This window comes from Microchirus variegatus (genome assembly GCF_963457635.1).
Source record: "Microchirus variegatus genome assembly, chromosome: 6".
NCBI classification, from domain to species: domain Eukaryota; kingdom Metazoa; phylum Chordata; class Actinopteri; order Pleuronectiformes; family Soleidae; genus Microchirus; species Microchirus variegatus.
This window is the reverse complement of record NC_139807.1, coordinates 24,347,293-24,372,134: the sequence shown is the minus strand read 5'-3', so window position 1 is coordinate 24,372,134 and position 24,842 is coordinate 24,347,293. Positions and strand designations below refer to the sequence as shown.

Below are 24,842 nucleotides of genomic sequence, written 5' to 3'. Positions count from 1 at the left end.
AATTATTCCACTGCCCACTACACAATGTTTTCACATTCCACTATACCCACTGTCATTATCTAAACATTTGTAATCATTGATTACAATAATTTGACAGAAAGTTTATTAGTTAGATATTAGTTTATTTATACACACCATATAAATATAAAAACACATCAAAGAGTAACATGATGTTGCTTTATTGAATACGGATAAATCCATCCATCCACCCGTTATCTACCGTTTTATCCCTCAGTTGACATAGGGCGATAGGCGGGGTACACCCTGGATAGCTCGCCAGTCGCAGGGCCACATATAGAGACAAACAAGCATTCACTCACACACTCACACCTACGGTCAATTTAGAGTGACCAATTCACCTAATCCACACATCGCATGTTTTTGGACTGTGGGAGGAAGCCGGAGAACTTGGAGAAAACCCACACACACACGGGGAGAACATGCAAACTCCTTGCAGAAAGGCCCTTGTTCCGAAATCAAAGCAAGTAAATCAGCTCCTTTCAAAACTGATCGCTGTCTCTACAAGACAGAAAGCACAAATTCAAAGCATATTATAGAACATAAGAATAAATGCACATTCAAAGGTCTGTATTATATCCACATGTCTGCACATTGAAATGAATGCAGGACATCCATACACAAATGAAAAGACGAACGCAGAATGAATGGATGCCTCCCAGCAAGCGTGTATGCATACAGTATACAACACAAACATAAGAGTCCAAATCTATGGAATAAACAAGGACACAACTGTTTGAAATCTGAGAATCTGTGATTGACAGCGAGATCTATTTGAGGAAGCCGTGTGCGTGCACTGATCCAGAATTGGTTTCACCTGGCTTGATGAATCCGTGTATGCGCATCCTGGCTTGGTCTTTGTGCAACCAACTGAGTCTGGATGCCCGTGTTTTGGATTCACTGAACCAAACTCAGTCATTTATCCTGGATATCTGAATCCTACTTTTGTGCAACGGGCCCCAGTGGTGTAGTATGGAGGATGATAAATTACATTGTAATAAATAAAGGAAATGAATGAATGAATGAATGAATACATACACACATTAATGAATGAACGTGAATTTACTTGAGTACATTTCTAGATCAGTACTTTACTTGCACTTAAGTAAAATGTATAAAACTCTTCCCAACGCTTTTAGTATTATTATTATTGTCATTATTACGTCATAACATAGCTCAGGTGGCGCAACCAGCTGGCCAAAGAGAGTTGGCCATGACGTGTGTGCTCGCTATCAGTCTTCACGCAGGGCAAAAATAATGCCAATCATTTCCTCCTGCGCTAACAACATTTACCTTGGGTTAGACCGAGGACCTCAACTCAGCTCGCCCTTAAAATATCACTGAGTGGGACTGGAACTTCATGACATTTAGCTAAATGTCTTTCGGAAGACACCCACACTTCGTTGAGTTTACGTCCCACTGAGTTTGTGTCACTCTAACCCGTGGCTGGCTTGCTAAATTATCCTAGCTTGTTAGCTCTTAATCTAACCAGACGGCTAATAGCCGTCCGTGTAGCTGCTCCCTCACGTTGGCTATCAAGCGTTAGCTCCGCTCGCTAACGGCTCTTATGTGAATGACAGCTCGGCCTCCTGTTATTCTGGACAACTGAAGCGGAATATATAGATAAAGGGTAAGACGAGTTTAATGTGTGTGTGTGAGTGTGAGTGTGTGTGTGTGAGTGTGAGTTTGTAATGTTAGCTTCGATGTGGAACACAAGTCAGAATCAATGCTGTCCTTCCGCGGGAAGAAAACATAATTGTCGTAACATTAGCTTGATTTAACATGGGAACCTTACTTTCTTAAACGTAAAGTTGAGTGGTGTACTCTTATTAATGCTGCTATAACAAATATATGAATCCGGGTTCGATCGGTGTTCAGTCGATATCCAAGCTTCATGGTGCTGGGGGTGACGTAATGTTTATCTCCCGTCTACCGGCTGCACCTGTGTCGGTGGGTTTTTACAGCACAAAGAGAAGTCTTGATTCTGACTGCTCTTATTTAGACATTCCGTAAATACACAGCATTTTTCAGATGGCCTCACCATCATCATCATCATCATCATCATCACCATCATCATTTAGCAAGGGACTATACCGAAAGTGAAAGCAAGGGTTGAAGGCCATGTGTCTGTATGTAATTATTAAACAATGTCATTCATGCAGTGATTACTCACATAGTGTACACTGTAGTGTAAACTGAGAGTGTAGTGTGTTGTCACTTGCAATGTATATACCTGAAATTAATGTTTTCTGGATCTGTATAGAACTTTACCTACTTAAAGCTAGTACCGTCTTACATAAGCATGACAATTCATTCTGATCTGATAAGATGTGTGAGTTACACACATCTGAACTTGTAAAAACGACTCACCATGTTAATTTAAATTGCTGCCAAGTCCACCAAAACTAGTCTGTTGTTGGAGTGTGTGATTCTGCATACACATAGCAAAGTATTAAAATTCGATTATGTTTGACCAGGATATGATGATAGGGATTTCTTGAAATTTGACAACTGTTTTTTGACGTCATCAGTGACTATTTTCGCACCCAAATTGAAGGAGAACACTATATTGAATTTGATTGAAATTGATTGATTTGTCAAAAACTGGAGACAGGAAGCTGATAACAAAAGGACAAACCGAACAGATAAACAAACCCATGCCAATAAAAACATAACCTCCTTGGCAGAGGTAATAAAACCTTTGTAACAATATATGGTTTAACAGTATGATACTAATTAGAGTTACTGTTACTGTTGCCCGTCTATCATTCCTCTGACTATTTTCTCATTATCTGACTATTCTGAGATGGTTGTGTGTCAAAATCCCAACAGATTAGTATTTTTGGAAATACTTGGACCAGCCTGTGTGCTATAATGTTATAATATTTAGACGTTCAGCAGCTCGCAATCGCATTGACCATCTCCATCCATCTTTCTACTGCTTTATCGCAGGGGGTGCTGTACCAATCTCAGCTGACATAGGGTGATAGGCGGGGTACACCCAGGAAAGTTTGCCAGTCCATCGCAGGACAAACAACTATTCAATATAGAGACAAACAACCATTCAATCATTCGCTCACACGGTCAATTTAGAGTGACCAATTTACCTAATCTACGGTGGCCGACAGGGGAAAACGCACTGCAAACCCCAAAACACCAGCAAGTAACAAAACACCAGCAATTAACAAAACGCCAGCAAGTAACAAAACGCCAGCAAATAAGAAAACATCAGCAAGTAAGAAAACACCGGCAAGTAACAAAAAGTGCTCCAGGTCTGTGGGGGCGCTGTCGTGCAGGTCTTAGACCAACCTGTTGACTTGCAGTGTTGGGCCTAAACATTTTTTTAAATAAACTTTATTAAAACTTTTCCAGTACACATATACACATATACAAAATACCTCAAAGGGAATATAAAATTGCATCTCGTCGATCTATTAATCAAAACTAAAATAAAATAAATAAAATCTACAAGGCTTTGTTGAGAATAAATACAACAGTGAAAACAAATCAATCACAACAAGGCAATAAAGGCAAGGTTACAATCGAAGTATCCTTTCTAAATGACGAGATGCAATTTTAAATTCCATTTAGGTCTTTTGTATATGTGTACTGGAAAAGTTTAAATAAAGTTTATTTAAAAAAAAGTTTTGGCCCAACACTGCGAGTCAACAGGTTGGTCAAAGACCTGCAGGACAGCGCCCCCACAGACCTGGAGCACTTCCGTTTTGTTACTTGCCGGTGTTTTCTTACTTGCTGGTGTTTTCTTATTTGCTGGCGTTTTGTTACTTTCTGGCGTTTTGTTACTTGCTGGCGTTTTCTTACTTGCTGGCGTTTTGTTACTTGCTGGCGTTTTCTTATTTGCTGGCGTTTTCTTATTTGCTGGCATTTTGTTACTTGCTGGCCTTTTGTTACTTGCTGGCGTTTTGTTACTTGCTGGCGTTTTCTTATTTGCTGGCGTTTTCTTATTTGCTGGCGTTTTGTTACTGGCTGGCGTTTTCTTATTTGCTGGCATTTTGTTACTTGCTGGCGTTTTCTTATTTGCTGGCATTTTCTTATTTGCTGGTGTTTTCTTATTTGCCGGTGTTTTCTTATTTGCTGGTGTTTTGGGGTTTGCAGTGCGTTTGCCGCTGTCAGCCACCGTACTAATCCCCATATTGCATGTTTTTGGACTGTGGGAGGAGGCCGAAGAACTCAGAGAAAACCCACGCACACACGGAGAGAACATGCAAACTCAGAAAGACCCTTGTTCCAACCTGCCGGTGTTTTCTTACTTGCTGGTGTTTTCTTATTTGCTGGCGTTTTGTTACTTGCTGGCGTTTTGTTACTTGCTGGTGTTTTCTTATTTGCTGGCGTTTTCTTATTTGCTGGCGTTTTCTTATTTGCTGGCGTTTTCTTATTTGCTGGCGTTTTCTTTTATGCTGGCGTTTTCTTATTTGCTGGCGTTTTCTTATTTGCTGGCGTTTTGTTACTTGCTGGCGTTTTCTTATTTGCTGGCGTTTTGTTACTTGCTGGCGTTTTCTTATTTGCTGGCGTTTTGTTACTTGCTGGCCTTTTGTTACTTGCTGGCGTTTTGTTACTTGCTGGCGTTTTCTTATTTGCTGGCGTTTTCTTATTTGCTGGCGTTTTCTTTTTTGCTGGCGTTTTCTTATTTGCTGGCGTTTTCTTATTTGCTGGCGTTTTGTTACTTGCTGGCGTTTTCTTATTTGCTGGCGTTTTGTTACTTGCTGGCGTTTTCTTATTTGCTGGCGTTTTCTTATTTGCTGGCGTTTTCTTTTATGCTGGCGTTTTCTTATTTGCTGGCGTTTTCTTATTTGCTGGCGTTTTGTTACTGGCTGGCGTTTTCTTATTTGCTGGCATTTTGTTACTTGCTGGCGTTTTCTTATTTGCTGGCGTTTTCTTATTGCATGTTTTTGGACTGTGGGAGGAGGCCGAAGAACTCAGAGAAAACCCACGCACACACGGAGAGAACATGCAAACTCAGAAAGACCCTTGTTCCAACCTGGGCTTGAACCCCGGTCTTCTAGCTGCAAAGGCAACAGCGCTAACCACTACACCAACAACTTTGAAAGGTCTTAAAAATCTATTTACGTTACTTTTATTTAAAACATGCGTAAACTTCAGTCTCGCGTTGAAATGTTTCTATTTTTGAGATTGAACACGACTACAACATGGAAATAAAGTAGGCCACCTGTGCTGCCAGGTGAGAATTTATCGAGCACCACTTGCTAGTGTGCTGTGCACCCGCCGCGGTGTGTTACAGCTTAGCATAGCAGCGGAGAAAACTTAATGAAAGCCCACAGCTAAGCCAAACGAGTTGTGGCTCCAATTTTCCTTGGTGCTTTTTTACCAGTATGGATTTGAAATGGGTCTTAAATTTTATTAATTATGGTCTTAAAAAAGTCTTAAAAAGTCTTAAATTTGACTTGTTAAAACCCGCAGAGACCCTGTTGTAAATATTTTAAATTATTGTAAATACTTGAGTAGCTTACCACTTATTAGTGGTGAATGAAATGCACTCTGATTGCTTTGCAAATTTTAAGCCACTGCCCAACTAGTTGGCTGTTGATGTCGAGCAGTCAATCAACATCCATAGAGTTCCTTTGGGCGGTGTGTGCTTCGTTGTTGACACTTCTATGCATCCAAGAGCCCGACTGTTTGATTCTACGCTATGAATTTGCATCACCATCCATCATAAAGAGAGTTAACTGTGATTGCCAGTCAGTGCAGCCAGTTAAACAGTGGGAACAGATGCAGAAAATGCATCTAAACTTCAGATTCAAGACCTGCGGGAGCAAAAATGTAATATCTTACTCTCTCTCGGATTCTTTTTTCAACATCCATGTTCTGTTTTCCATCACCACTAACCCCAGCAAAGCAGACACAGAACATCACAAACGATGGGCATGAACTGGAATATGCTCTCTGTAGTTGTCACTTTCCTCTGCTCCACTCTGCTCCGCTGGTGCCCAGAAGGCATTGTTCTTGTGATATTGTGAAATTGGAAAGTACATTCCTAATATATAAGATTATTATATTATATTTTTCATGTGTTTCTATAGGAATGGTGCAGCCCCAGCCTGACGGCCCACTGCAGTGGGACATGTCTGGAGAGGAGAGTGGAGGGGCCCTCAGGGTCCCTCCAGAGCTGGCTTCTAACGAAGTTGTGACCAGGTTGCTGGGTGATAACCAGCAGCTTCGAGGTATGACACATTCCCATCAGCTTAAATTACAGTCGATGTCACTTATCATGTGAAATTTTATAGAAAGTCCCAGTTATCCTCATCAAAATAATCACCACTGTGCAGGGGTAGATGTTAATGTTTGAGCAATAAATAGTAATTTCCTTAAATCATCATGCCTTTATTCACTGATAAAAGTCAGATGTGCCACAACACCACAAACCTGGATTAACTGCCATCTTGGTTCCACCCCCACAATAATGTGGCCATCTTTTTGCAGAGGCCCTGCGGCGGAGCAACTTAGCCCTACGTCAGCGGTGCGAGGAGATGGAGGAATGGCAACGAAGGACGAGAGAGGAAAGAGAATTTCTCAGCTCTCGTTTCCAGGAGGCCAGGGCCCTGGTGGAGAGGCTGGCCCAGGAAAACCACTCCTTAAAGGGTCTTATGAGTGGACCATCCTCCACCTCCTCTAACCACAGCTGCAGCTCCAGCCAGACCGAAGACCTGCAGGGACGCCCTGCGAGGAACGGTCCACACGATGGACCACAGGTTAGCATGATTCACGCGTCACCTCAGCCACACAAAGGAACGCGTTTTCATTATCATATGATATTAAGTGGTGGGCTGTATGTAATCCATGGGCCATGAGTTTGACACTCTGACCTGTAGCTTTTTAACAGCCCAATCAAAGTCAGTGTCAGCAAATCTGGAAAAGGCTATGTTTTAAAAATGTAACTCTCTGGACAATTTTTTCCTGCTGTGTCTTTCAGACTCTAGATCAGAGGAAGAGAGTTGAAGAGATGGATCAACACACTCAGACAACGCCACCTCGCAGCCTGGTAAGACAAATAACTCCCCTTCTTATTTTCTTCCTGACAAAGCTCTTACATTTTCATCTAACTGGTGTGTCCGTGTGTGTCTAGGGCCATGCCAGTGTGCATAGCTCCATGAGTAGCACCCTCCCCACTCCCCCTGCCTCATTTTCAGAGGTACTGGGGGAGATGATGGGCGGGGAAAATGGCCAGGTGAGAGAGACTGCTCGCTCCCTCCTGATTCCACCAATCAGATCACAAAGACTTAGGGTGAATTCCAATTCCTTGCTTAACCCTCAATCTTAATCCTCAATCTCAAAAATGCGCGCTCCCGCTAGTGCAAGTGCTGTCCAGATTCTCAGAAAAATTAAGTTGAGGGGCAAGTTTAAGGGCTGTATCGCCCTCAATATTGAGATTTTCCGGGACCACCCTTGGGGAGCAAGGGCTACCCAGAATGCATTGCGTGTTTTCACATAAGGAAGATGGCGTCAAAAGCAGCGAAGCGAGGGCGATACAAATTAAGTATTTTCTTTGTTAATAGAAATATACAATATATATATAAAATTATAAAAACCATTGTATTATCTTAGTTTATGCCCATATTATGGATTACTAACGTCATTGTTGCGTAACATTTATTTTTATTTTACGATCTTTTGTCAATAGCCGACCGGTGCGCACACGCGATCGTTTGCTATCGTTTACCCTTCAATAAGCCGTGGTGTGTGGTAACTGTCAGCTTAATATGTCCGTGATTGTGGTATTTGTATGAGTATCATCTTATAACTAACTGACAACCTAATAACTTGACTGAAATAAAATAATAAATAAATAATCATGACGTAAATGTGTTCTTCTTCTTCTTTTTTGGAGTTGACAGACTGGACGCAGCTTTCGCGTTATTCTGCCCCCCGCAGTCTGAAGACTTATATGCATTTAAGGGGTGTCCCATTTCTAAGTGACAAAATAACCCTCAACACTTGGTTTTGAGGGCCAGTTAAGATAAGGGTTGAGCTTGAGGGTTAAGATTGAGGCTTAAGATAGGAATTGAAATTGGCCCTTAATCTGTATCACTGCACTAAGGCAGGTCAGAGATCCTGACTTCCTCGGAGAGTTTCTGAATTCAAACCCTAAAAAAATCTATTAACAGTCTTGACACAAGCTGCTATAATACATTTTGATGACATTCTTTCTTTTCCATGAACTTCTGAGCAGGAACTGGATAGAATGGAGATTGATCATTAAAAAATTCCTTTGCTTTTTACTTTTACACTGTATTAATACACTGAGTTTGGCAACAATGATATCCACTAATTTTTCCCTCTTTACAGCCCCTCTCTGCTTCTGTAAACCTGGGTGTTCCACTTCTCTGCTTGTTGTCTGGGTGAACGTGTTCTGCGTCAGTCACTGCTGTCTCCCTGCGTCCGCGCATTTCCCAAATTCTCCCACTTTAAAACAGCTTTTAAAAAAGATCTACTTCCTGCAGATTGTGAAGAGCCATAAAGAAAAACTGGAGGAGGGCATGAGAGAGCTGCGGAGGAAGAACGAAGAGCTGGAGAGGGAAAGAGACGAGGGAGAGAAAGATCGGGAGCAGATGCGACGCTGTTTGGACCAGCTACGGGCCAAACTGTCACAGACACAGGTGACAGGTGGGGGGAGGAAGTGCCATGATGTGAGAGATGTGGCCAATGGCTGGGTTATCATAATCTTAGCTACTGTGAGTTAGTTGGAGTGAAAACACAGCATTAAAGTTGATGCAGCTTTGTTTGTGTTGCACATTTGAACTCAGCATGCTTTACATTTTAACAGTTAAAATTTGGAAACATTAAAACAAACAATTAACCTCTTCTTCCCTGACCCTCTTTTTGGAGTCCCTTCTTGAAAATGACATGCCCAAACTAAGTAGAGTAAATCTCTGCAGTTACAAGCTCTATGTGAATTATCCTCGTATCAAAATAAAGATAACTTGTGAGATTCCACCAGAGGTGTAAGTTTCACTGTAGATGCCACTGTGTCAGAGTAAATGCACATGGAACACAGCATAATTGAAGGATTTTTTTTTGTCGCCTAAAAAGTATTGCATTTTAAAGCAAATATCACCTTTAAAATATGCAGTAGGAGCTTAAAATGGAGGTCACACATGGAGGTCGTGTAACAACATGTGGACATGAGCTGTGCAAAGTCTGATGTTGAAGTTGACGCAGAGTAAAGTTACAGAGATTTTAGTAAAGAGATGTCTGGGCGTTCTCTCTTTTGGCACGGTTTGGCACCATCTGTGCCATTTGAGATTTCTTAGGTACCAAATTATTAAAACCCATCTAATTTCATTTACATGTCACTTTTGGTCTAAAAAGAACTTGTTTTGAAAAAAAAGAAGTACGAAAACTCGCTGTAAATGGATGCTTCCTGTGCGGTGCGTAATAACAACTCTAACGACTCTGCAGCGTCTTCAGTTACGCAGCGCCATAGCTCTGGCATACCTTGGTCAATTTGGGTGATTGGTGGTTCGTTTTAAACCTCTAAACCGGTAGTATCATCTCCAAATGCGTGTGAATCACTTCATTAGCGAGTCAAAAGGGCATGAATTCATATGACGCATTTGTGCGGACATTCGCCCTTCTCTAATCAGAATGATCTAATGTCGCTCTGTAATGATCAATCAGACCGGGATTTGTTCCCAAAGCATGCTGGAAAGTTTAGTTCTTCATTAGAAGTGGTTTTGTGGAAAAACGGTGTAAATAACTTGTCTTGATAAACAGCAAAGGTAAGACAACATTTCTGCTTGTAAGTCAGTTGTTTTGCTCTTATTTTGGGGCTGGATCCGTAAATCTTGGTCGTAGAGTGATAAAAATGATACTGCTGGAATTAGTGGATTCTACATTGTCCAGTCGACACATGTTTTTTTTTGTTAATCACGCTGACGCTCCGGTACCGTTTTTCAATGTGTGCGCAGTAACGTTTATTTTCCGCTCATGCTGGTTTGATCCATCGGTGTTTTAACTGTATTTCGTGAACATAAGAATGGTTTATATGAGATTTTAGTTGAGTTTCTGACCTTTCTGTTGGTATGCAGCATGTCTGTGTTTGTTAAAGTTAGATATGGTTTTATGTCTCTTTTGTCGCTGCATGTGACTGTGAAGAAGAGGTTAAAACAAAATCCAATCCTAATAGAAACAGAAAAATAGAGACAGAAAACAAGCATAGACTATGATGGTAGTGCAGCATGAAATAACGATGAGATTAAGTGCTTTAAAAAAAACATAATCATAAGGGAATAGAAATGTTTTTAACCTGCATTTAAAAAATATTCACATTTGGTGCTGATATCAGTTCTATAACGGATAAAGGCTGCTCTACCATATTTGGTTTCAACTCTGGGCTCGACGATCTGACCCGAGTCAGTAGATTATATAGACTTTCATTGTATACGTTGATCAAATTGATTGATTTCCCACAATGCAATTAATAGCATCTATATACTTGATTCTCCATATCTTACCAGCATTGATTTGGGTCTAGGCCTAGGGTATAGTTAAGTGTTGTTTTATCTGTAGTTTAATAGAAGGCTGTGACTGTTTTCACAGGTGAACAGTGCTGCTGAGGAGGTTGGTCAGCATCGATCTGAGGCGCAGCACTCCTCTGACTGGTATCAAATGTTTACCTTCAAATGCTTCTTTCTATGCCTCCTTCAGAGCTAACAATGCTAAACTGACATGTCTTGTGTTTGACTGAGTGATGTTTAATTAATCTAACAGCGATCGTTCAGGTTTGGTGTGGTTGCATCAGGTTTCGCTGACACATAATCAGCACTGCCTGAGTGCACGCCCCCTGTTGGCCCCTGGGCCCAGAATCGGCAAAAGACGGACACTTAAAACACGTTTTTAGCCACTTAAATAAAAGTCCCACCTAATAAGATGTACACCTGCTGAAATGTATGTTATATTAACAATATGTTTGCTACCTAATTTCACTGTTAAACTGCATTTACCGCAGTTTGTGCAATGCTCACTCAACTGTACTATGCACCAAAAGCAGGTTTAGTGAAAACTCTGAGTCTGTTAACCTGTAATTAGAGAAACTCTGATTTTTCTGTTTCACAAAGGGAGGTAAGTCAAATCAGAGAAAGAGGAGTAACTCTAGCCTGTTTCACAGAGAGAGGTAACTTAAGCTTAACTTAGCCTGGTCGGGACCAGGGTTTTTCTCAAAAAACCTCAAGTTTCTCTCTGTCTCCGCCCTCTTTCAGCCACACACGGTATTTGATTTTCTCATTAATTCAGTGAGCAGGCGAGTTTTGGTGTAGTATAGTTCTGCCGTCTACATTAGAAGTTATATCAGGTGGTGACTATTTTCACTACCATGTCGTTTTCACAGTGATCCCGTGGATAAAGGTCCTGCATTACTGCGCAGAGTATTAAATATTCATCGGGAGATGATTATCAGACCGCGCATAAATGTTCTTGCATTTCCAGACACTTCTCTTCTTTTTGAGTGGTACTGTTTCACGTCACAGTCCATCATTTACATACACAACCTAATCCGTCCTTACATTTCCAACATTACCAACCGAAATTGTTTGTTGCGCTGCATTTTTTGGAGTTTTTTTAATACAACGTCGGTGATGCAGAGCACCTGAACATGATATATAGAATGAGATATCATTTATGTGTGTGAAAACGGCATTATTTTGGGGATAAAACAACTGTGTACAGTCAAACTTCTTCAGCCACTTCATATTTACTTTATAGTGTAAAACATGATCAAAATGAGGTAATCCCATGAGATTATCCTGAGGTCTTACCAGTTTGAACAATGTTTTTATGTTCAACTTAAACTGCTGTGCGCTTCTCCCCCACGGGATTACACCTAAATGAAATAAATTAATAGTCTACAACTCAAGCAGTTTCCCCCTGTAATATTATTGGGCTTGTGCGACATTTAAACTTACTCATTGACCCGAGCACCAGTGTTCTCCCACGCCATCTCCCTCTCTTTTGCTGCAGCGGTGTTCATGCTCAAACTCACAGTATGAGTGCATTACTATTTCCAACTCCGGTGGGTGAAGAACGTCGCCCTCCGCTTCCCCGTTGCCATGGTGACGTGTTGAATCGGGGCTCCATTGATGCTGTCTTTTTAGACTTGTGGTGCATGCGCTTAACTCCAGGTGAAACTACTCCGAGTTGAACAAACTAACTCAAATCAGCTGATGTGGAACTGAAAACTCAGAGGTTCCTATCTCAGAGTCGATCAACTCAGAGTTCAGGTTAGACTCAGAGTTTATTGAACCTGCTTTGTTAAAAGGACCCCAGGTATACTGTTGTCTTAGTGATGGAGGCAGCAGTGAATCAACAGTTATCATTGTGACAAGGTGCAAAAATATACATTTTGTTCTCTATTTTCTGTACTTTGGTGCAGGAGAACCTTTACTATATTTATACGACAGTTTTCCAGTCTAAGCTGCATTACAGTTTCTCCTCACTCACACATTCATACAGGGCTTCTTTGTGCAACACTTCTTCAAACATCTGTCATATCCATTCACACGGAGCTGTCAGGAGCAACTTTGGGTCACACTGAGGTGGAAAGACGATCTGCTTTTCAGCCACTGCCGCCCCGAAAAGATATCAGTCCTCTCAAGCAGGTGTATATTTTTAGGTGGGCCTTTTGTTACAGTAAATGCCTGAACTCCTTTTTCCTTGCATCCCTGATGGCAGCTCGGGCAATGCTGACTTTATGACAGAACCTTAATACAACCACACCTCCGAAAACCTGAACTCCTTTTAACTTCAATGAGTGGCATAACTGCAGACGTTTCCGCTGGCATGCTGTGTTATTCCTGCTTAACAAAAGCATCTTGTTCCTCTTCCTCCTCCTCTTCTCTCTGTTCCCTTTTCCAGCTCTAGCCTGGCTAAACTCACAGAGCAGCTTCAGGCCACACAGGGCAGGTGAGCACCACTGCTCTGTGTGGCTGTCTCTTTCTCACTGTTGGCATGTCTGCTGTCTACACTTATGTCTCTTACTTACTTTTGTTTCATTCATGTCTTCATGTATGGTTTACTTGTAATTATTATTAGTTACATATTACATTATTAGTTCCAGGCAAGCTACGAAAACAGACCCTGATACCGACACAAAGGCATCAAGTGTGAAATCACTATAAAATCGTGTTGTTAAAAATGTTTGTATATTTGTTTCTTGAATATTTTCACACAACTGATTAAACCGTTGATTATTTTTATAGCTCCATAAAATGTCAGAAAAATGTTGATTGGTTTCCCAAACCACTAAAATGACGATGTTCTGAAATAAAACATTTTCCACAATCCAGAATTAATCCTTTTTAAAATTAATTGTTTGTTATCTGGAGAAAAAAAATATCAAAATAATCACATTTAAGAAGCTAAAGAAATTCAGATACTTGTCTCAGTTATTTTTTGTATTTTTTTTAAACTATACAAATCAATTGTTAAAATAGTTTATGATCAATTTAGTAATAGATTTATCATTGTAGCTCCATATTGCACCTTTTAATGCATTGTCAAACAGAGAATTAAACAATTAAAATTAGCTCCACATTAGACGTCTAAATATGCTCTTTGCTTTAAAAATACCAAATAATATCTTATTTGTGAGACTCATTCTCTATATAAAAACTATTGCCATGCATGTCTTTTATTCAATAAGGACGTGAGCACCTTTTCCATAGATATTCAGTGTTGTGTCTCAAATTGTAATTTTATTGTAAAAATGCAAACATTTATTTATTGTAGTAACGTGTAAACCGTAGACTGTATTTACCTATTGTGAAGCAGACAAAAGCCAGTGTCAGTGCTGAGATGAAGTGGAAGCTGTTCTTTGTGCAGGTATCGCGAGCTGGAGGAGAAGCTCGACTACCTGCAGAAGAGTTCAGCTCAGCGTGACAGAACTGAAGTTCTGCTCAAACAGAAGGACAAGGACTGTGCTCAGGTAAAGCCAGACTGGCATAAAGTTACAGTTACAGTGGTGGTGTGGTGAACTTGGTCTAATACCGAAAATAAACCTAACATATCTAAAATGTTCACCTGCAGCTGGCCAAAGACTGTGAGGCTCTCAAAGCTCAGGCAACTTCCCTATTAGGAGAACTGAATGAGAGACAGAGCTGCCTCGAGAAAAGCGAGCATGAACGCAAACTTTTGGAGGAAAAGTAAGTAGTCAAGTTAGCCTGATTATGTACAGAACTTGGCCTGGTCTTTGCACATCAGTGGCTTACTCTCTTTACTCTGTGTGTAGACTGTGCTGTAAGCTGAAGGCCCTGCAGGTGGCAGAGCGGGAGCTGGAGCAGCAGAGGAAGCAGCATCATGTGGCCATGGACAAGCTTCTGCTGCAGACCCAGAGTCTGGAGCAGGCACTGAAGACTGAAAGACATCTGGTTACAGAGGAGAAGTGGGTTCAGCACACACAGAAACACACACAGTTGTAACAATTATAACTAATGAGTGGAATGCCATTTTAAAAGAAGTTTAAGGGAGTTTGTGTTGTCAAGAGGTTTTCTCTTAAGATATTGAGTCATGTGAAAACTGTTGCAGTGAGTGATGGGGCATTATTGATTTTCATTGTCCCACTCTGTCATGGATTGTTGGACAGTGATAGTATAGAAGTATAGATCTGAACATTTCCAATCCACCCTGAATGCATCATCAAAAAAAACCCAACGTGATATTGCCGACAAATTAATCTAATCTGGATGGATTTAGAGCCTGCCTCGACACAGAACATCCTCTGAGCCGCTGGTTTCACAGTATTTTTACACTTCAAAGCACCTATGTATGTTGATTTCCATGGAGCTACTTTCCTAATAGTGACACTGGTCCACAATCTATTTCTAAGGCCTTATTTCATGTTGTGAGTAGAGCTTTGATTCACTCATCATCTCTTGACTCGTGATCACTCTGTCACTCTGTTTCTTGTATTTTCTGGATGTGTTCCAATAAAGTGGTTGAGTGACAATCTCATGGCGGCCAAAGACTTTAGCACAGTATTGTAAACGTGGTGTTGACTGTTTCAGTGTGACAATAAGTGTTGCTGGGTTTCCTTTAAATTTCAATTGTTCTCGTTCTTCTCAGGAAAAAACTGACACAGCTGCAGCATGCCTACACGTGCCTTTTCAGAGACTATGATTCTAAACTAAAGAGTGAGGTAAGAACACATTTTAACGTCTGTTCAACGTCACAAGAATAGCTTTGTTTAAAGCTGTGTGTTCACAGGTTTGTGCGTTTGTCTTCCAGGGAGGAGATCTGTCCATCCGACTAGAGGAGGCGGAGCGAGCGCTGGCTCTGAAGCAGGATCTGATTGATAAACTGAAGGAAGAGGTTGAGCAACAGAAAGGTTCACTGGAGACTGTTCCTGTCCTCACTGCTCAGGTAGAATCACACCGCTGTTCAGCAAACGATCAGATCCTTTGTTCAGTTCATTTTCTAGATTCACTCTTAAAACTAGAAGTGGACCCAATCGATTAATTGGGCCGATATTTGCCTTTTTATAATAATTGTCACTGGGAAATTAATATTTATAAATCTGCTCTTTCTATAACTTTGTGTTTTTACAAATTATGCAATTTTCTTCTCAGAAACTTGATTAATGTAACTAAAGTCACAAAAACTATTTCCTTTAGTTTTTTTGATGACCTGTTTCATGTATTTAATGTTTATTTTATACATTATAAATACTGTATATAATTTCACTACACTGCAGACATAAAATGTAGATTGTAAAATAATTGGTTAGTTAAGTTAAGAATTGATTTTGTATAGACTGGTAGATACTTTATTAGTCCTGCATGAAATGTTATCATTAAACAATTACATTTTTTTCAAATGCAAAGAAAAAGCCCATGCTGGTTGTCCTCTACTCAAAACACGTAACTTTGTGAAGTCAACATCCTAATTCTGATATTACTGGCTGTAGTTTTCTGTATTTATCTTTTTTTTTTTTTTCAAATCAAATCAAATTGTAATTATATAGCACCAAATCACAACACATATTATCTTAAAGGTGCATTATGTAATAAAGCTAAAGCAACTGGCCATAAAGTCCTCCTAATATGTCACAGAGGACCAGGAATAATGTTCATATAACAAACTGAACTCACCAACAGAAATAGTACAACAAAAATATTTGCATTAAAAAAAATATTTTCGCACCGCAAAGTTTGTTTATGTTTTGGCATGACGCGCCATCTACCGCTGTCTACCAATCATAGCAGTCAGTAGACTCAGCTGCTGAGCAGCCATAGGTTGGCAGTTATGTATCTACAATTGAAATGAAACTAAAGGAAACCTCAAAGATCTCGGTATGAATGTCAAAAACAGCAAGAAAAAGTTTGCGGCAAAGCGAGGGTCTATATAGGACATGCTTATGAACGGTGCAGAATGGGCTACTCTTCTCCTAGACAGGTAAGTTCAGCTTGGCTAACTAAGTTTGCATCATAGCTTCTGTGTTTATCTGTTCCCTCGGTTTTGGAGGCTGCCGTACTGACGCACCGAATCGGATATGGCAGCCACTCCCGGCGGGTGGCTGACATACCGGCGGGGCGGTGGTGGTGGTTCTGCCCGGAGCCACCCCTGCTGCACCGACCACCGGCAGTTCTGTTCTGTCAGCGGCTGCGGCTGGTTCTGCTCGGCACAGGCTGCGGCGTCAGTTCAGATAACACAGAGATGCGTCTTTTAGTCTCTTTCTAATCTAACCTAATGGTCTTCTTCTGACATGCACAGAGAGAATAACAGCAGTAGCCGAGTAGTTAAATAGGTGGACTTGTGTCGGGAAGGTTGTAGGTTTGATTCTGGACAGTGTCAGCATTATTTACCTTATTATTGTATAAAGCATTAATAAGCTTGCGATGCATAAAATATTACCATAAATAAATATATTGGGTGTGTGGTGGTAATTTGCCACAATGTCTCACTTTAAGGTTTTGTCAGAAGTTGACAGCCCTGCTATATAACATTGTAAAAGGGGAGGCAAAAATGAAGGACAGTTCTGTCAAATATCATGCATAAAGTTATTCCATCTGATATATCCATCCCTGGTCAACAGCTGATGTTACCATAAATTATTATACATCTTGATCTTTACTGAGAGAACAGAATTGTGTGTCTTAGAGCCACTCATTTATGATAAAACGCTCGCGCCTCGCTCATTGCAACCTCGACTCCGGAAGGGAGTGGTGGAGTGGGAGGCGGATACGACTCGCCGCAGTGTTTTGATTTTGAGTGTAGTAACCGTTTTTGGCCGCATTGTTACAGATGGGTGTCAGTGGAGAGAGAAAAAATCTGTGGTAGAACTAGACTCAAAGATGTGCTGCATCGGCCTGGGCCAGTTGAGTTGAAAGGAAAAATGGGGGAGGACAGAGGAGGTGGGGGGAGAGGAAAGAAAGACAGTTGATAGAGACCTGGAGCAGAAGTGTAACACTAGTTCTGTTTTTATAGTATTATAATATATCATACAAGCAGAAACACAGATTGGAGTCAATATTATACAGTTCTTAATTTTAATCATAATATAACAATGACAATCCTGCTCTGTGTGTGTTTGCTCAGGCTGAGATCTACAAGGCAGATTTCTTAGCAGAACGAGAAGCAAGAGAGAAGCTGAACCAGAAGAAGGAGGAGCTGCAGGACCAGCTGACGCAGGCCATGACTGAGATCGACAGACTCAAACAGGAAGCGGCATCACGGTAAAATAAAATCATAAAGCATGGTGTTTTTGTTTTTGCCCTTTAGTTTGCTTTTCTGTGGCTGCTGGGAGAGACATTTGAATGAGCTACTGTTCAGGCAGAGAAGTCTTACACCTGAAGTAAATATCAACCTTTAAAATGAAAGTTGTCTTTGTTCATCTCTGTAGTGCACGCATGGAGCAAATGAAGATGAGGCACATGGAAGATTTTCCACCGCGGGCTCCTCCACAAGGTAAACGCACACACATGTTTATACGGCTATTCTCCTTAGGAAACATTGATTTTCCATTCATATGCACAGTGTAAACGAAACGTTATCCCTAACCTGAACATAACCATTTAATAACACAATTCAAACCTTAACCTGAACAAAGGGCCTTTCTGCATGGAGTTAAACCTTAACATGAACAAATACATATCAACTATTACTGATTTCTTTGCTCCATATAACAAAGAAATTAAAATGAAAGCATTTTAATTTGTTGGCAGAACAAAGACATTTTAAGGTTTTAAATGCCTCGCCTGTAAGGATGTGAATCTTTTGGTGTCTCACGACTCGATTCCGATTCTTAGGGTCCCTATTCGATTCAAAACCGGTTCTCGATTCATACGATTCTCGATTCAAAAATTTATACAATGCATAGTGTGTTAAGGCAAAGTCTGTTCTAAATAAACTGATTCCAACGATGTAATCACACAAAGGCAAACTTAAGACGAAAGTTCACATTTATTCATTCAAAACAAATAAAAACTTACTTACTGTACAAAAAAATTACTTGCATTAGGGATGGGAATTACACTACATTTTGAGAGTCTATTGTCGAGGTCCATGTGTCAAATTTTTGTCCAGTTTTTGTTTTTATTTATTTATTATTTTTATTACAGCAACAGCAGCAATGTGGGGTGGAAAATATTCTGTGTTACTTAATTTTAGGCTCAAAAACATGGCTGTAATGTCCATTATTGAACATCAAAGCAGCGATAATCAAAATGAGGGGCAAAAAAAGCACAGTCTCCGCTGGCACGGGTATGTCGCCAGACAACGACATGTGTCCCACAGGATGTGCAGGATCTTGACTGGGTGAGATACCGTCTTCATTTGTGTCCCCCACCCCCGTCCTAAACCTCGTTCGCACTGCACGCACACTAGGGGTGGGAAAAATAATAGATTCTTCGATGCTTCACGATTCTCTCTAGAACGATTCCGAATCGATGCGGATAAGTTAATAATCGGAATTAAAAAAAAATAAAAAATTACTTCGCCTGCTGCAACATTCTGTTCGCTTCGCTTGCTTGCAGAGCCAGGGTTTCCCCCAGTGTATTATAAGCGGGCCGCCAGGCTTTGCGTTGCTTGTTTATTTATTTAAAATTGATTTTTTTATACACCTCAGCTTTTTCTATACCGGGGAACAAGAGCGCACGTTCCCCATGTAATCCGCGCAGCGCACGCTTGTCCAGGTGCCGATTGAAACCCAAGTCACACTATCAAGTGCGTCATTATTACGGTTACATCGTTCTTGTCAATAAAGATATTATATTTAGGGATGCACCGATAATTTGGCAGTCGAAACACAGCGAGTTCACTGTGGAACGGCACCTGTGGAACGGCACCTGTTAAACGCCGGAAAGTCTCTGCGCAAAAGTGAAACTTGGCTGCGTGCGGCACAGATTATGATCTCTCCGCAACATTCACTTCACAGCAGAGAACATTCTCTCTCTTTGAGCAGTTAACTAAAGACATCAGCTCATCTGATGCATCGGTTATTTCCTTAATTTCGCGATTCTCTCTAGAACGATTCCGAATCGATGCGGATAAGTTAATAATCGGAATTAAAAAAAAAAAAAAAAAATTACTTCGCCTGCTGCAACATTCTGTTCGCTTCGCTTGCTGCAGAGCCAGGGTTTCCCCCAGTGTATTATAAGCGGGCCGCCAGGCTTTGCGTTGCTTGTTTATTTATTTAAAATAGATTTTTTTATACACCTCAGCTTTTTCTATACCGGGGAACAAGAGCGCATGTTCCCCATGTAATCCGCGCAGCGCACGCTTGTCCAGGTGCCAATTGAAACCCAAGTCACACTATCAAGTGCGTCATTATTACGGTTACATCGTTCTTGTCAATAAAGATATTATATTTAGGGATGCACCGATAATTTGGCGGTCGAAACACAGCGAGTTCACTGTGGAACAGCACCTGTTAAACGCTGGAAAGTCTCTGCGCAAAAGTGAAACTCTGCTGCGTGCGGCACAGATTATGAACTCCCCGCGACATTCACTTCACAGCAGAGAACATTCTCTCTCTTTGAGCAGTAAACTAAAGACATCAGCTCATCTGATGCATCGGTTATTCCCTTAATTACAGCGCTAAAGCGTCTTCTTTCACAAAGATTAAGACCACGGAGGGAAAACGATGAAAAGTGCGCTCTGCTCTTCAGAGTCTGCACTTCATCGCGACTGTACTCCATCCTCGTCATAAAGATCATTATTCTTATGTGGGGATAAAACACGTAGAGAAATGATCCAGTCTGCTTTAGATCAAATCAAAATCAAATGAGCGCTTGGAGACGCAGGAGCGACGAACGGCGCAGGCGAGGGAGAAGAGAACAGCGCAGGGGCGGTGCGCAGAAATAAAAGGGCTGTCTGCACCAGATGAGCCAGATGAGGGGGCACTACCACTTTTATATTTATGTTGCTTTGTCTTACTTTTAAATGAGTAGCAAAGTATTAAAGTAAAAAATTGTTGCATCGAGATGCATCGATAATCGGTTTAGCATCGAATCGTTGACCTCTGAATCGTAATCGAATCGAATCGAATCGTGAGGTGCCAAGAGATTCCCACCCTGAACGCACACACGCTTGGACACACAGAGCCACTGGAGAGAACTGCATGTTGTGGTTCAACACCATGTAGGCTAACGTTACAGGTGACTGGCCACACACTCACCTGCAAACCAGCCTTTGAGCACCACGGACATCGACCAAAGCTCCATAGTTACCTTACCGACCCACCCTGGGTTGCGCCCTCACCTATTCTATTCACAAAAACAGGTCGGTGACTCGTCCTCCTCAACGTGCACACCATCATCTGAGAGCTCAGGGAGCCTGGACAGCAGGATCACCTTTTTGTCTACAGCTTCTTTAACCTTGTTGGTCTTTAACTTTAGGTGTATAACTTAAAATAATAATAATAATAATAATTGGGAAAAAAAAAAAAGTTTTTGAAGTTTATGAATCGATTCAGAATCGTGGATGATTATAATCGCGATTCTTATGTGAATACATTTTTTCCCCCACCCCTACTGGGCTGTATGTGCTGCTTTTTGTAAGGATGCCAAGGAAATACACCAAAAACAGAGTCATGGAACATGTGCATAAAGTTTGTGCACTGTCTACAAACTCCATAATCATCGTTTTTCCACTTTGTGTTGTGTGTTTGTTATATACAGTACGACGACCCAAGGGTGGCGTTTGTGATTTTTTTTTCTCTGTGGACATACAGATTCTCCTAAACTTGTTCTCATCTGAACTAAATCTATAAGTAATCTGTTTCTTTTTGCTGCTGGGCTCTCACACAGTTTGAACAATTAAAACCCATGGCACTTAGATTGGTAAACGACTGTATTATCTGTCATGCGCTGACACTGTTTTGTTCCTTTTTTTCTTTTGCCTCAGGTGTATTCCCGGGTCCAGCTTTTAACACGGTGCCTCCCGCCCCCTCATTCCGTAATCAGGGTTTGGTTCAGGTCGGTGATCAAGGTGCAGCCGGAGCCGAGGAGCTGCCTGATTTATGTTGTCCCAAATGCCATTACCAGGCTCCAGACATGGACACCCTGCAGATACACGTCATGGACTGTATACAGTAACGCGGTGACGTCAACACGTGCAAGATACTGCAGTTTCATACATTTACATATTTGACATACAGCATGTCCAGTTCTGGACACAGACTGGGGGAAACATGTTTGGTAGTTGCACCTTACTTTCCACATGTGTATACAGTACTATACCAAATTAAATGTTGAATATATTTGAATCAAGACAAGTGGCAATCAGACGACAGTGTGAACAAGTGAAACGAGAAGAGAATCGGTCCCATAAACTGCTCCACAGTTTGTTCTGTAGCTTTTCATTCCTCAACCTGTACTTCAATTTGTCCCTGCTTCACTTCTGTTACGTCTCCTTTTCCTACCCGTGCCTTGCCTCAAGGTGTGTTCCATTTTACGGCAGAAGTCGGAACTGGTGGTGACGTGAAAGTCATGGGAAAAGACATGGATGCAAACGTATCTTGGGCTAATAATCATTGTTAGCCTTAACCCTCTTATGACTGTCAGGTCGTCTGGATTTATTTTGATTTTATGGCTATAGAATTGTCAAAAAACTTCAATGAGTGAGTGTTTCTGCCACCTTTTCCAAGATGACTTTTACTCTCAGTATGTGGCAGTTATTCAACCGTTTAGGATTTACGGTACTGAGAAGCTGACGTCACAAATGCGCTGGTGAATCTCGTCGTTCCTGCAGAAGTCCTGAGGGCTACCGTAATGACAAGTATATGGCCGTAAAGCATTATTTCTCTGCTTTCAGGTTTCCATCCATTCGTCTTCTATCACTTTATCCTCCACATGAGGGTTGCACTGGGTGCTGACAAGTGGGGGTCACACCCTGGACAGATCGCCAGTCCATTGTTTTTCAGTTTTCTAGATATCGCAAGCGGTCTTCAAGTTACGGTAATGAGAAGTACATATGCCAAATCCTGTCGGTGATGAGAAAATTGGATGGAGTGTTTTTACTATTGATGCAACTTCTGACTAGGAACTCGGAAATTCCAGCTTCCGACTATAACTGGAACGCACCGTTAGGCACACTTGACACACTCTCCTGTGGTACTGTGGAAACTGAGGAGGTGACTGATTACATCCCGGGAACTCATCGTTCCCATGTAGACTATGACCGCTTCATACATGTTGTATACATGAGTAATCATTGAGCCTGAGAAAGTGATGATATTACAGGGCAACTTAATCCCAGGGAGAGAAGAAAAAAAAAAAAACACATGACAATGTGAATACCTTGATGAGCTTGAGATGAGATAATACAGAATATTTAAATATGTTTTGGTAATTAATGTAGCTCGTCTTCATTACCTCAAAACATGTATTATTATGTATTAGAGATGGATTTACTCTTATTAAAAAAAGTAGCCATTCTCTGTGTTCTGTGCCTGTGTACACCTTCAATCCTTTTAGAGAGCTCCACTGCTTTATCTCTGATGCTGACCCAACACCCTCCCCCCTTCTCTCTCTGTTTTTCTTTCCCTCTCTCTGTCTTATCTTCATCTGTGGCGCTATTTATATTTCTGAATGTACGCACATAACAGTAGACGTTCCTTCACAGTTTGTGTGAAATAGTGTCTGTAATTATGCATCATTCAGTGCAACAAATTTTGTTTTGAAACTGTTAAAGATTTACCAAATAAATCACTCATCCATTAGCCACCCTCGGTGTGTCCTCTGTCTTGTGCGAGTCATGAGAATAGAACATGTGGATCAAAGCAATTTACGATTTGAGGAAAATTCCTTTTCTTTTTTCTTCATTTTAACCCCTGAAATTGCCTACTCACCACCATAACCATAATAAATTTAATTATCACAGGATCACCGGGCTGCATTGTCCTTGAGAATAAATGGGTTAATTGATTACCATATAACCTGTGGCACTGGCCCTGGGGGGGCCCAAACATGAGACTGAGAATGAGATTAAATCATTATTGGGCTGAAGTAATCCATGTTCTCGAGAGACTTCTCTGAAATGTATTTGACCTTATGAAGCAATATATGGCCACGTAGTCGACAAAGTAGACAATTGGGCTAAGGAGATATCATGGGTCATTTGGAGAGACATGGGACCCCTTGTCTCTCCAGGTATCCCTGTAGGCAGAGAGAGGAAACGGGGGACGCCTTGTCTCCTCTTCAGCCTTACGAAAACTCAAGCACGCCCAAAATAAATATCTTCTGATAACTTCTTATACTAGAATAGAACAAATTACATACATTTAGTATAGGTACTGACTCAAATGTGCTAATTTAGAAATGGTGTTCTGCGTCAAGGTGTTTATGATGGTGTAAACAGCTATTATTTTTATTTGTGAAAATGAAGATACATACAATGGTAATTCACAGATGATTAGCCTAAATAAAAATAACAGTGTATCACTGTTTAGTGACTTTTATGTGATTTTAGGGAGGAACAATGGTATAAATAGCAACGGGGAAATTAATGTGCAGCGACAATTGCTGTTTTGGGAAGTGGCCTGGAGCTGTGTTCTTTTCAGTGTTTGAGACAGAAATGAAACTGGAGAGCTCTGTGTGAAGTAGGAGGGGCTATCCATGTCATCTTTTTCTGTGACATTTAAACAACACCCCCTGTGTGAGGCCTCAGTCTCCACTCAAAAACTTTGAGAAGGGAAAAACAAGATTAAAGCCACTATATGTAAGCTGTACACATAATTCAAAAGGGGAGAGTTACTAATACGATTTGGGTAAGGACATTTGATTTTAATTATGAAATAAATGATTGTTTCAAGTCTAGAAGAGATGCAACATAATACTTGATTCCAATGTTAAAATGCTAAATGCATGAATTAGATTAGTTTAAATTGCTATGCAGCACCAGATGAAACTCAACAGGGAAAACTCAACAAGCTGCAGAAAACTAATGCTGCTGATCTAAAATACAGACCCAACATACACCCACTAGATAGACTTCCTCTTTGTTGATTGCTACTTTACCAAGGGTACTCAGGGTCTTTATGGACCATACACTTGACCTTGTGAGGTTGATGACCAGACTGCCAGACATTCATGAAGGGGAATGGATGAGAGCATATGAATAAAAAACAGAAACAGAAAGAACATGTTCACACTTGTAAAGAAAATAAAGCTGTGTGGACGTGTGGTCTTGGAAACAGCAGTAGTGGAGAACCTACTACACTCCAAAGGGAAAGGCTGGATGGGGATTCCCCATGGCTGAGGTGGTCCTTATTTTTTGGGTTTTAATTTTTCATCCTCTGACCCTCTTAACTTGTTACGTTTAGAGAGAGAGAAAAAAACCCAACATACCAAATGTTGCAC

At 40.9% G+C, this 24,842-nt stretch overlaps 1 protein-coding gene across 1 annotated transcript; it reads left to right on the top strand.

Moving 5' to 3' along the window:
* The first annotated feature begins 1,330 nt into the window (after positions 1-1,330).
* On the top strand, positions 1,331-23,134 carry ikbkg (inhibitor of nuclear factor kappa B kinase regulatory subunit gamma). Its single transcript, XM_083890661.1, has 14 exons — positions 1,331-1,648; positions 6,078-6,218; positions 6,478-6,746; positions 6,968-7,036; positions 8,496-8,651; positions 10,594-10,655; positions 13,870-13,972; positions 14,074-14,189; positions 14,276-14,428; positions 15,109-15,181; positions 15,271-15,405; positions 17,581-17,717; positions 17,885-17,949; positions 21,388-23,134. Exons 2-14 carry the CDS (start codon positions 6,080-6,082, stop codon positions 21,576-21,578), a joined length of 1,668 nt encoding a protein of 555 aa, XP_083746787.1. The 5' UTR covers positions 1,331-1,648; positions 6,078-6,079; the 3' UTR covers positions 21,579-23,134.
* Positions 23,135-24,842: the final 1,708 nt, after the last annotated feature.